The 13,185-nt window shown below is 30.2% G+C and overlaps 1 protein-coding gene across 4 annotated transcripts in view; it reads right to left on the bottom strand.

Annotated features, from left to right (window-relative positions):
- LOC100159777 (calcium uptake protein 3, mitochondrial) overlaps positions 1-13,185 on the bottom strand; it is a 19,681-nt gene that overhangs the window by 2,556 nt on the left and 3,940 nt on the right. Inside the window, exons 2-9 of one of the 4 annotated variants that reach the window (XM_001950026.4) lie at positions 9,012-9,156; positions 8,243-8,401; positions 8,066-8,148; positions 7,141-7,206; positions 4,470-4,559; positions 4,018-4,217; positions 531-659; positions 291-460 (exon numbers count right to left, since the gene is read on the bottom strand). In XM_001950026.4, the coding sequence (XP_001950061.2) occupies positions 291-460; positions 531-659; positions 4,018-4,217; positions 4,470-4,559; positions 7,141-7,206; positions 8,066-8,148; positions 8,243-8,401; positions 9,012-9,156 (1,042 nt within the window). The remainder of the gene's footprint in view (positions 1-290; positions 461-530; positions 660-4,017; positions 4,218-4,469; positions 4,560-7,140; positions 7,207-8,065; positions 8,149-8,242; positions 8,402-9,011; positions 9,157-13,185) is intronic. The other 3 variants (XM_008183108.2, XM_008183107.2, XM_003243309.3) reach the window with 3 other exon arrangements.

Below are 13,185 nucleotides of genomic sequence, written 5' to 3'. Positions count from 1 at the left end.
GGAATCACTTTTTTTATTTAAAATCAGATGTGCCCAAAATAAATACAAATGTAATGCAATTATTTCATGGGATTTCTAAAAAAAAAAAATGGTTATTTTAAGGTCATTTTAAATTGAAAATTGAAAATTGAAAATCGACTTCCTAAGAAACCTAGATATTTTATCAATGAATTCAAACATGTATAAAAAATTTAAATCGGACATTCCAAAGTATGTGTAATTTACCACCGCTTATTGGTCTAAAACGTATGAAAAATACGTGAGCTGCAGCCCCCTTAATTAGTTATTACCTTTAGATATCGGGTGATCGGCCAGTGTATACATTCTCATAGCTATAGTAAAGTCCTCCAAATTATTTAAGAATTGACAAAACACTTTAAACTCATCAAACGAAATGCCTGGTGGTATGCCTTTGTCCATTTTGATTCTCTCCAACAATCGGTCCAGATATGTATCGCACCTATTGTAAATATACATTTCCAAATTTTAAAAGACATTAACAGTGTATAAAATAAATTTAAATAGCTTACAGATCAGTATCCAAGTGAGTATATCTCAGTAATATTTTGGCAAAATCCATTTCGCTTATGGTATCTCCTCCTTTGGCAAACTGTTGGAACTCCATTTCAAGTACTTCAGTTTGTAGATTTTCCATAAAACTAACAAAAAGTAACAAAATACTGTGATGATACCTATCTAATTGTCATGGCCCGATGTACCTAATGTAGGGCTGGCGGTATTTCAAATGTTGATACCGGTATCCGGTATTTTTTTATTACCGGTATCTACGGTATTACCGGTTATACAGTAATTACCAGAAATTATTATTGTTGGTGATTCCAAGTTTCCAACCTAGGATAGGACTATTATATTATGTCATCACGATTATATAAAAATAATAAAAGTAGATTTACGGTATTTTCGGTAATAATCAATTCACGATATACCGGTATTCTAATATACCAAAAATACCGGTAATTATCGGTATACCGAAAATACCATTAGCCCTAATTTAGTCAACATTAATTAAGCCAACAGACACATAAATACGTATATATTTTAGGAATTCGGTTTAAATTATGTGAGAATAATATCATTGATAATATATGTATAAAATTAACCAATTGCGATATTAATTATGATATTGTTTTTTCTTAACTACAGTGAGTGATTTTAAAGGTATGCGTGGCCAATACTATAATTTTCAAACTCAAAAAGTATCGCAGAACTGTATTCTTTGATAGCCCATAACCAAGTTCGGTTACCTGGTCCAACCCACCTCACTAGAGATATTAATCAGAGCTTCGATCAGTCTTCTATTCCCGTACAAACCACCGCCGGCGATCGGGGGAAAACACGTTTACAAAATTGTCCACGAGCCCGTCCCGACGGAGCTTGCCCGCGATAATACCCACCTACTCGAAAATCGTATCACATAGGATATAATAATTTCTTTCGCGATATACGCAGGTCACATAGGCGGAAATCCATTACAAGCAAATACCAATCCAAATCATCAACCCCCGCCCCCCCTCCCTAATTAATAAAATAACTTTTAGATCTATACTTGAGCGGTAAAACTAAAAAATAAGAAATAAATAAATTATTGTTATACCCTATAACATATTATGTTAAAAAATTTAGATACATTCAGATTTACAAAAATAACAAACATCTTGTTACCAAGTGCATATTAAGTGCTTGGAAAATCTATAATTCGTGTCTGTGTCATAGTAATCACTTATCAGTATTCATTTGTTACGAAAATCACGAATAATTGCTAATACCTACGGTATAAAAGTTAAAATCGAATTTCCGTATAATATATTTATTCCACGTACATCATCAATATGTCAAATATTGCCACTCAAGACAAGAAGTCGTCAGATATCAAGTTGCTATCCAAGATTGAAACGATGCAATTGGTTTTTGACGATCTTCGGTCGTGGAATAGACCAAAACCGCTCGAGAGTTTGATCGAGATTACCGCTGCACAATAAATGTATGTCATTGCCTAATACGGCCTTGCGTGCAAATTCCGCGGCCGAAGCACCTACAGAGGTCGGTTGGAAATCCATGCCCGACTTGATGGTACCGTGTGTCGACGATCACCGGTTAAAAATATGCTAAAACCGTCGGAAAGCAGCGATGTCCATAGTTTGCCGGTGAACAAGAGATCTATGTCTTTACCTAATATGGACGTGCGTGAAAATTCCTCGGGCGATGCTCCCGAAATTGGATTGTTGTTCGTTACGTCCGCGGAGTTGCCAGTTTCGACGGATTCGCCATCACGTGCCGAATCGTCTGTTTTGGTATTGATGCTACCTGCCACTGCAGAAGATGACTGCTGGATCGAGACGCCGTTATCCGTCTCGGTACCGTTGCCACCGGTAGAAGCCGGATGAGTGCGGCTTATGGTAGAGATACGGTAACCAGCAGTGGCCGTAGTGACGCGGGGACGGACCTGGCGGTAACCACAGTCACGCCTAGACGTCCGCGCCGTACACTGTGGAACCGGACGAAGCGGTTCGTCAGGCGTATGTTCTGTTGTGGTGCGATCGACCGCGCAGACGATAGGGTTTATAATATTATGGTTTTATTACGATAGTATTTGGGCACCAAACGCCTCCCCTTCCCCCACCGTTAAAGCGTTCGTGTTGTCTTTTCCGCGCGTGTTTAATTTACTGTACCGCCGTGCCGCCGGCTCTTCACCGCGTGTTTTGTTTTTCTGCGTCGCGGTCGTCTGTTTTCGCGCGTTCACGCGCAGTATAATATTCACTTTTCTTTTTCGTCGTAGAGATGTACTCGACCTCTCTGTATCACCCCGTAAATAATTATAAATTGTGGCTATGCTGCCGTAATAATGTATAATATGTAAAATGTAAATTGTATATTGACGCCGGCTCGATTCCTCGGTCGCGAGCGGCATTTTTCTTCAACCGAGTCACGGCGGCTGTTGAGAATTGCCGCCATCCCCCACCCGGGCATGGCAGATACCTACGAGTGCCCACTTGAAAACTCTGCCAAACACAAAAAACGTGTGTTCCCCCTACCGTCCCAAAAACTTAAAATACCTACAGCTAATGGCCTTAGTTTCCGGGCTTAAGACCAATAATAAAAAAAAAAAATTGTATATTACGTAAAATGTAAATTGTATTATATTATGCAAAATGTATACTGTATCTGTAAATTTACTTGAATATAATAAATTGTGTGTTATACCTAATATTTAGTTTTTATTTGATAATTTTATTAATAAATATGTCAACACGCTTGAGTAAAATGAATTAATGTGGCTTGTGGAAATTCTAAGTATTTTGTTCAGGTAGTTATACTTACGGTTTTTTTTAACCAGTGAAAAATCTCACAACCAACTTTGTATTAAATTATCAAGTTTTTTGACCAAAGAACAAAAAGTGTTATAAACAGAGTACCTACCTACGTCGAAAAAACCAAAAACACTGCGATATCATGAAAATAATGATACCTAGGTTTGTGTAATATTGATCTCCGTGGTTTTGAATTTCTCCAAATTCCTTAATAATTATTAAATGTATATTTGTCTCTAGTTTGTTTTCATTTAGATTTCTAGTCAATCTTAATCAGTGGCGTTCATTCAGTTTGTATTGTTATTAATATTATGTAGGACATATCTAATACAGGTCGAGAAACGCTGACCTATGTGGCTATATGTAATGAATTTTACAATTTTTAATATAAAAATATGATTCTATAGAAATATATGGTTTAAACCACCTACCTAATACCACCTTGCTATTTTTTATTTTAGTTTGTTTATCGATATTTTTTAAATACCAGTAGGCGGTAATTATCCGCGCGGTATACCGAAAATACCACTAGCCCCAACCTAACCTACCTATCTACGAGTAAAACGAATTTAAACGGTTTAAAGTCTCTCTTTCCATTTAATAAAAAATGCCTACGGTTTGAGTTTTCTACGCACACCACGGTGATGATATGTAAAAATAAAATACTTAATAATGGAATAATTATTACTTTCTGAAGTCTTCGTACAGTAGCACGTTGTCTCCCTTTTTTCCGAAAAAATGAACGATCAACGTGGTGTCGACCAAATGTTTTTTTTGTAAGCCCTGAGCGTCGTCAACAAAATCGTCGGCGCCTATTTTGTCCGTGTCGGGCTTGCCGTCTTCCACGCCGTGTTTGTCCTTCCAAGACTGGCTAAAGATTTTTTCCATCTAAACATCATACGTCAAATGTCAATTGTACACAGTTTATTGTGTTAGTATATTGTTAAGTAAGTAGTAGGTATTGAAGCAATTGTGTAGGTACGTTTATTAAACAAAAAATATTTTGTGGATAAATGAAAAAAGTCGTAAGCGCAACACGCAAACATAAAATGTACACAATATAAACATATATGTGTGTGTGTGTGTGTGTGTGTGTAGAAAGCAAAGCAAATAAATACGTAAACAAAAAGATAAACCGACCAAATCATCAGCAGCGCGGTTAATGATGTTTGAATCTTCGTCAGGCACCCGTTGAACGACAGCGACTTGTTTCGTAGATAATTGGGACAACTGTAATATCACATTTATATAACAAATAAGCACCCACTCATTTTTTTTAAGCCACGTAACATTTTGTTCCCCTCACCAGATCACAATTTCCATTATTTTTTTTACTTTTACTTAGCAGGTTAGGTTAGCAGGATAATAGGGTAGACAAATATACGGTGACGAAGTTAATAATTCATAAGAATGTATTATGTATTCATGTATACACAAATACATATATATTTTTTAGGGGAGGATGGGTATGTGCGACAGATGAATTTATAGTCCTCGATGCAAAACGATAAAATCTAATCGTTTTAAAAATAATACTTGAGTGTCGAGCTCCTACCTCCCCCCCCACACACAAGAACATCAAGTTTTTAAAAGCAACTAATTTTTAAAAAAAATATTATATTAAATGTTATACAAAAAATATTTTTTTTCACGCCTGCACCGAAAGTTTGGTTTCCGATAGCGGCTGAAACGTTGGAAAGCGTCCTTCCTCCGTCAAGCAGGCGGTAAAGTGGGAATCCCTAATAGTTCCGGGCGGTTAAGTGGAAATCCCCAAAAGTGCCACGCACACATTTCACGCACGTATACCCTGCACAAACAGACACTTAAATCTATACCACGGTCCTTACAAAACATAAACTTTTGGTTACATCTTAAATAATATTATATAACCTCCATGCGTCACGCTTAAAATAAATAAAACCAAATCGTTTCTTTCATGAAATATTGTTGTCGTAACTCGTAGAATTATAGTATAGTTGTTGCATAGATCCCTGCATTGCTTTTGTGACAAAAAATAGTATGTGTGGCTCGTGCGGGAAGGCAAATTCGTCTTGGGCGAAATAGTTCACTTCCCGCCTTGCTAGTTGCTATACAATATACTATTACTGCGAGCTGTCCACAGCCATCATAGAATGATTAAGTAAAATAGATATTTTTTGAATTAGAATCAATGAAAAAATCGTAATTTTTGTGAATGAAAACGATATTTTAAAATATATTTGCGGCTTACCTGTGATCTAATGATGTATACAGTTCACCTTGAATTTGTCTACCTATTTATATAATATATAAATACTAAAATATTTTTTAAATGTAGGTGTTTAGTTTTATAATAAAAATTAATATTGAAATTACAAATAATATGATATAATTATTTTTAAGATTTATAAATCACCGTTCAAACTACTTTAATGTAAATATATAATTGTTAAAAACAATGGGCATGTCCCTCAAAAAGCAATCAAATAGTTGTATTAAAAATAGTATTAAGGAATAAAGATACTCCGCAACGATTCGATTAAAAATAAAAATAAATTCTAAATTTACGTTATTCAAATTTTCAAATAGTTATATATACACATCATAAAACCGCGGGAGCGATCCTGGTGTTGTGCTTCACCATCTTTTTCACAAAGGAATATAAATTCGATCATTTTTGTTTTTTCATTAAGTTGTTAAAGGATCAACAAAATTCTCGATAAAATTAACCATTTTTTGCACTTCATGGAAATATCCTATTTGAGAGAGGCTATCACAACTAGCCCATTCATAAATATCAATAATTTCTTATTTTTGTAATTTTCAGCGTGAATATAGTAGAACTAATTTACAACGCAACAAAGTAATATGCAAACCACTATTTCATCGATAGACCACAATTTTTGGTAGACTGCATAATATTCATGACTGCTAGTATAGTTAAGTATAATAAAATTGATTATTAGTGTTTTTACGTATTGTAACAATATATATAAAATATATATTATGTCCATTGTCCAATAATCCACCTTGTTACTTGTTCGTGAATTGTATAGGTATATTTTAAATTTTATTAATAAAAGTGTACAAATTACGTCAGACAAACCACGAACAGATAATAGGCAACAAGACGAATATTAATTGTTTAGGTACTGGGGACGAGTGATGTGGGATCTTTGTTATTGTAATTTATGGGAAATATTTGTTTAGTCAATATATTATAAATAGAAACGACAGAGTTATATAGTTTGAACGAGAAATTAATGAACCAGGCATACACAAAATACAGACAATAAGAGAAGCATGATGTTAATTTACAATTCATCCAATTTTGTTTTATAAATATCGATTATAGAACAATCATATTTTTATTTATAAGTGCCTATGCATTTAAAGTTCAGATGAATGGAGTACCAAACATGTCAACGATTTTCCAGGTAGCTTTCTATATAAACTTTATTTTTAATTTTCCAATTTTACCTTTTTTAGTAGAACAAACAGCAATAAAGTTATGATAATATACAATTATTACAATATTATAAGGTGTTGTCATGCATACGTAAAATATTTCGGTAGTAATAATAGTTATAATTATAGTGTTATTGTCTAATAATTATGAGTTATTATTATGTATGCTTCATACCGAATAGATTAATTTAAAAAATTTCTTAAAGGTTTCTTAAGACACTTTAATTAGATACCACGAATCGTGGTATATTCAACCGTCATTATCTCTATATAAGTACTGTTGTCTGTTACCTAGATGCCACCCTATTATCCATATTTAAAAAGTATAATAAATAAATAACCATATTATAGACAACTCACTCACAATTTCTTTAGCATGTTTATTAAGATCTATTCTGAAGGCTGGTTTTCCAGCTAGGAGCCGTGTTATCTGATAAAACATAAAATAAATAATAAAATAAAAGTAATGTGAACAACGACATTAAAAAACCCAATATATATTTTTTTTGAACGATAAATATTTAGTGAGAACAAAAAAAAAAACCGGAAAATTATTAAACCTTTATATTATTATATTATACGATTGAACAACGTTCAAAACAAACACTTAATTTAAGTATAGTTACCACGATATATTATAAATGAATAAATACGAATCACTTAACTTATGTATTGTTGTTTGTAGAAAATTTGTCTAATAAAATCGAACGAACTGTAAGATTTACATTTAAATGTAAAAGAATTCAAATGAAATAGGTATAAAATTGAGGCATTGAACTCAGTTTAATTAGCTACTAGGGTGAAAAAAAATATTATTTTAGTTTGGAAAAAAGCTATACAGGTACCAGCTATACACATACCTATATAATTTTAACTGTATACTTTGATTGTAAGATAAAATACATATATCTACCGGACTACCTAAATATTATCAATGCATGCAATATGAACGTTAAACCCCAATAAGAGAAAAAGTTTTACGTCCAGAAATTATAAAAGTGAAAATATATAAATGAAAATGGTGAAAACATGCAGGATGGTATAAGGTATAACTCAATGTTTCAAAAATACAGTAAGACGCCGATAACTGATAATTATTATAACATATGAATATAATATAATTACCTACGTTATGTAGATAATTTATTTGTAATCAATTAAAAATTAAAACCCGAATAAGTTTAATCTTTGTATTACTGTATTATTAAAAATAAAATAAAGGTACTATATATTACGTACAATAATTAATAATTATGTGGTAACGGTATGTGTGATAATATTATTCTTACCACCAGAAATTCATTTTTGTCTACCCTATGATTACCATCCGTATCAAACATATTAAATGCTATACGAAATCCACTCTGTGGTTCTGCAAAACGATTTTAAACTCACAATTAGTATACAATATATTATGATGCCGAATCGGAAATATATATTTAATATCATAATTTAGTTTTACTTACTGGTTAACACGGATAATAAAAACAAATATTCTGTATACGATATGATTCCTTTGTCTCTGAGTGTTCGAAAAAGTTGTGAAGATCCCTTTTTCAGCCCAGGTACTTTATCTCGAACTTCATCCAAATCTTTATCAGTCATAAAGTGTCTCTGAAGCCGAGCTAGAAAAAAAACACAAATTTAGAAATTAAATGAGTATTTATATTACATATGCATGATTTAGTAAATATATATTATATGGTAAATAATGTACAAGCAAAATTTATGAAAAATAACTGTTATTCCACCATACGATTTAGTTATTATATGTTTTATTCATAAAATAATAATCATAGGCACTTAAAACGTTTCGCCATTACGTATATTATTATTTTTTTTATACAAAATGACATTTTCTGAATATTTAGCCTAATTTTAACTTGTTTATGCTCTAATATCATGATTATAAGTTAATAACAACAATATAATATGATATAATATTATAATAATTATTAATTAATTAATTAATAATACATTACATGCGATGTTTTAACAAGAAAATAGTTCAACATAGGTAGGTCACCTACCGCATTTCTAATAAAAGTATGATTAAATCACTTAATCACGTATAAATTAGTATCTAATTACTAATAACATTTTTACTACCCCAAAAGGTGAACGACAGACACAACATTCAATTATACAGACTCTTCAGCTTTATAATGTATATAGATTATATTTAAACGTTAGTGAAATAATTTTATTATTTTATTAGTAGATGATTTTTTGTACCTCTAGGTTGCTCGTCAACGAATGATTCCAAAAAATCTTGCGGAGTCATATAAAGTTGTCCATGGTATTCAACTGAAGCGAACTTAATGAAACGTTTCTCGCGTGATGTCAAGTGTAGACCGCTTAGATATTCGTCATTTGCTCTCTGTATAATGTAAATAATTTGTAAAATTGTTGTTACATGTTTGTTATAATATTGTATAATTTTACCAATTTGAAAATCAACAACAATTTACATATATTTAATAGATAACTAAAAAGTAACTAGGTATGTGTTGGATAGTTTTGGAAGTTGTACATTATAACACTTGTAATATATATTATTTAAAATTATAATTATTAATTACCAAAAAATACAATTACAAAATTGTTTTCAGTTTACATGTTTTATTATATTTATTATACATTACAAATGTTCAACCTATAGCCAGAAAAATAATTAAAATTAAAATTAATATTATTATTTATTACATTACCTTCAAATTATTTCAATGGATTATATTTTTACAGGTTTTATAATATTTTCTGATACTTTGTACCATTGATTGATTTCGATAAAAAAAAAACATATTACGTGTGAATATAGTTCATATTAATTATTTAATTTGGGTCTTCGGTATAGAAGCATTCAAAACATTGCTAACAATGGTTCTTTGAAAATGTTCTAATAGTTAATATGTTTTATTTAAATTAACTGCATCATCTTATCATTGTTATTTGAATAATTTTGCTACACGTACTCAAATCCGAAACAATAACCTTAGATTGTCTAATCTAGAATGACAATTAGATTCCAATAACCTCAAGGGCGTTATAATAACATTTTTCTGACATTTTTTTTTAAATTTAAAAATACTTTTAAAATATTACGGAAAACGTAGTGTTTATTAATTATTATTAACTAGTGTTGTAGAAGTAGATTATTTGACTGAATATTATATTAAATTATACTAATTGTGCTAGACCTAAAAATTCTTAAACAAAACTTAAATATTCCAAAATGTATAAAATGTCCGAAAAAAATGAAAAACAATTGTACCATTGTGGTTGTACCAATAGTTGCTCATTTGCTTTTTGAGCTCGGTGATGATCTATATATCTGTCAAATTTCATAAAACATATCTACTCTACAAGTAAATATCATATATGTTTTAATATTTCTTATTTTAATATAACATATCAAAATAATTCGTACACATATTTAGTTACAATTTATTTTACTTTTTTAACTTTGTTACTTGTAAAATAAAATAAGATATATTTATATACAGTCATATTATATGCGTATAATATACAAGTACCTATTTTGAAATAGTAATAATTATTTAATACAATATTATCGTAAAGCATAAAACATTAAATTTAAATCATATTATTTTATAACTTTTATACAAAATTGTTATTATTTGACAATATTTTAAAGGTTTAAAAATATTTTTGCTGAGATAAATAAATATTTTTTTCCCAACAATAGTGATCAACTATATAAAAAAACATAATCCTTATTCATTTAAGGACGTACTGGAAGTCCAGAAGTTAGGATAGTTCGATCGAATATCATCTTTGACATTGACACTCCATATTAATATAACATGTTAAGTATATTATTTATTTATTCATTAAGAAAATAATGAGACCCTCTGAATAGATTTGTGTAGAGGCAATATAATGCCCGAACATAATATTCACCCCCAAAAATGTAACGGTTGACCCCTGTAGCAGCTGCTAAAATAACAAACAATTATCCCAAAAAGTATTTTTAAAATTAGTTGTAAATAAACACAAGAAACAAAATTGATTGATTTCTTCCTTCATAGCCATTGAATTTTATTTCACACACGTGGGTCATTTAAGGCGTTTGTCATCAAATGCGTCAAACAGATGGACTATCAAACTTTCTCGGAAAAAAACACAGCTGTATATTTGGACACCTTTCAACGCTACTATATGTAGCCGAAAAAAAATACGAGAGTAATAAAGAAGAGCCAGCAGTTAAGAAATTCTTGATAAGAACAATATTATTAAGGGTATATAAATTATCAAGACACAATTTAAATTAAACACTTTTACCCTTTTATACTAAAAAATATAGCTTGGCGATTGATTAAACAATCAATCATGATGTCAAAATGTACGTGATGCTTAGTTTCACACGACTGTGATCTTGAAAATAAATCTAATGGCCTGTTAAAATAAAAGATATCGTGAAGACATCAGACTATTAAGGAGAACAACAAAGGGTTGTTTTTATTGTTCAAAGACCCAAGTCATATTTAAACACTCAAAACAATGAATATTTACGATCTCACGAATTTTTAGATGGTATCCAACTATTCAAGGAAAACATTATATGGCCATGTAAGTTGTATAGGTATACTGTAGAAGTACGTTGTACTCCAGTAGTACTGTAGTAGTATTGTATATGTATAGTGTCCCTATAGCCTTAGGGACTTAGGTAAACTCGAAAATCATCCAGAGACTATATGCTACATTACATAATATTTTACTAATCTATAGTAGTTTATAAATTAGTACATATTTAGTAGATATTAAGTTAGTACATATTTAGTACAATCAGTACATATTTCTAAATTAATTAAATAATCAAAATTAGCTCATTATTTAGGTCAAGTTAGTTTTTTGAATTTTTTTTTTCTTACACTAAAATGACTATAATACAAATATATACCTATATACGATATAATAAATTACAAATAGATACCTAATTATAATATAAGTAAAAAATTAAATGTTTTGGAAATACACTAATATAATAAAAATTTGAAATTAAATGGAAATGGATGGCGTAGCAGCCAATTTTGCAAAAAAAAATATATACCTAGGTTGGGTCTAACCTAACTCAGTGGCGTAACTAGGGCTTCTAAAGACTATGGAAAAATAATCCAGCGGGCCTTCAATTTTACAAATTTAGTGGGACACCGCCGACAACCACTGCAGATTTATCATAATCATAGTTTTTATTTGTAAATGTTTTGATTAGAATCATGAACTTAGATAATTCATAGTACCTTAGTTCTGGATTAGAATTTAAATATTTTTATTTTTTCTTATTAAAATATTGGGAGTTGAGAATTGATATCTAATATTAATTGAATTTCATAATTATATTACCGAGGGCCAATATTTCATAATCAGTAATCACCACAGATTACCTACCTATCTAGGTAATAGATACTAGGTAGGTACCTAGTATACATATTAAAATAGATTAGAAATTCATTTTAATAGGCAAAATCCATTATTTCATGAGAATTATAGGTTTTGTCATAGAAAATTCTGATTATAGCGCTGTTGCTTATTTTCATACTGCTATCAAAAATAAAATAATTTTTACTAATTAGATTACAATTATTTGCCTATTATTATACATATGATCATAATTTTTTAGGTTTTCATACTGTTATTTTAATGAGATGAATACTCAATACAAAATTTTCAAATTAAAATATCTAAAACCAAAAATTTGTTCTTGAATGAAAATTTTTTTTTTGAATTTTGATTCGTATTTTATATTGTGAGACGAATTATTTATATTAAGAGTTAATGGGGAGTTATTTTTTGTATTGAGCTGGGTATATTAAAAAGACCGGCATACCCTGCGAAAAAAGCCAGCGCACGCCAATTATAGCCTGGACTACGACTAGGTACCTACAACACGCTTTTTGAATTAAAATCGTATAACACAGCCACGAAGTCCGATTTTTAAACTAGATTTGGACACAGTAAAATAACATTTTCTGAAAAGGATCTACACCTACTATCTAAATTTGTGGGAAAAGAATATCCTAACCTAACCGTTCCTGCACAATTATTGGTAATATATAGGTACTGCAATTTGTTTTAAGCTTTTATTATACTTAGATAATATAGGTAACATATTGCCGCAGTACCGCTAGTGAGTATCTACTACCTACTACATAATTATTAAATAGTATACCTAACAATAACATATTATATTATACCTATATTTATTATTTTAAATATTAAATCCATTATTTTTATATTATTTAAAAAAAAAATTTTTTTTAAAAACATGCTTTTCTTAATACTACTTAATACATGAACGAAAAAGTTGAAAATAAACTTACTTTTAAAACAATTTCTTAATGAAACTTCAAAGATATCAAGATATTACTAAAAGTGTTTCTACAAT

This window comes from Acyrthosiphon pisum, chromosome A2 (assembly GCF_005508785.2).
Source record: "Acyrthosiphon pisum isolate AL4f chromosome A2, pea_aphid_22Mar2018_4r6ur, whole genome shotgun sequence".
NCBI classification, from domain to species: domain Eukaryota; kingdom Metazoa; phylum Arthropoda; class Insecta; order Hemiptera; family Aphididae; genus Acyrthosiphon; species Acyrthosiphon pisum.
Note: the sequence above shows the minus strand (reverse complement) of the source record. Positions and strands in the feature narration are given on the sequence as shown.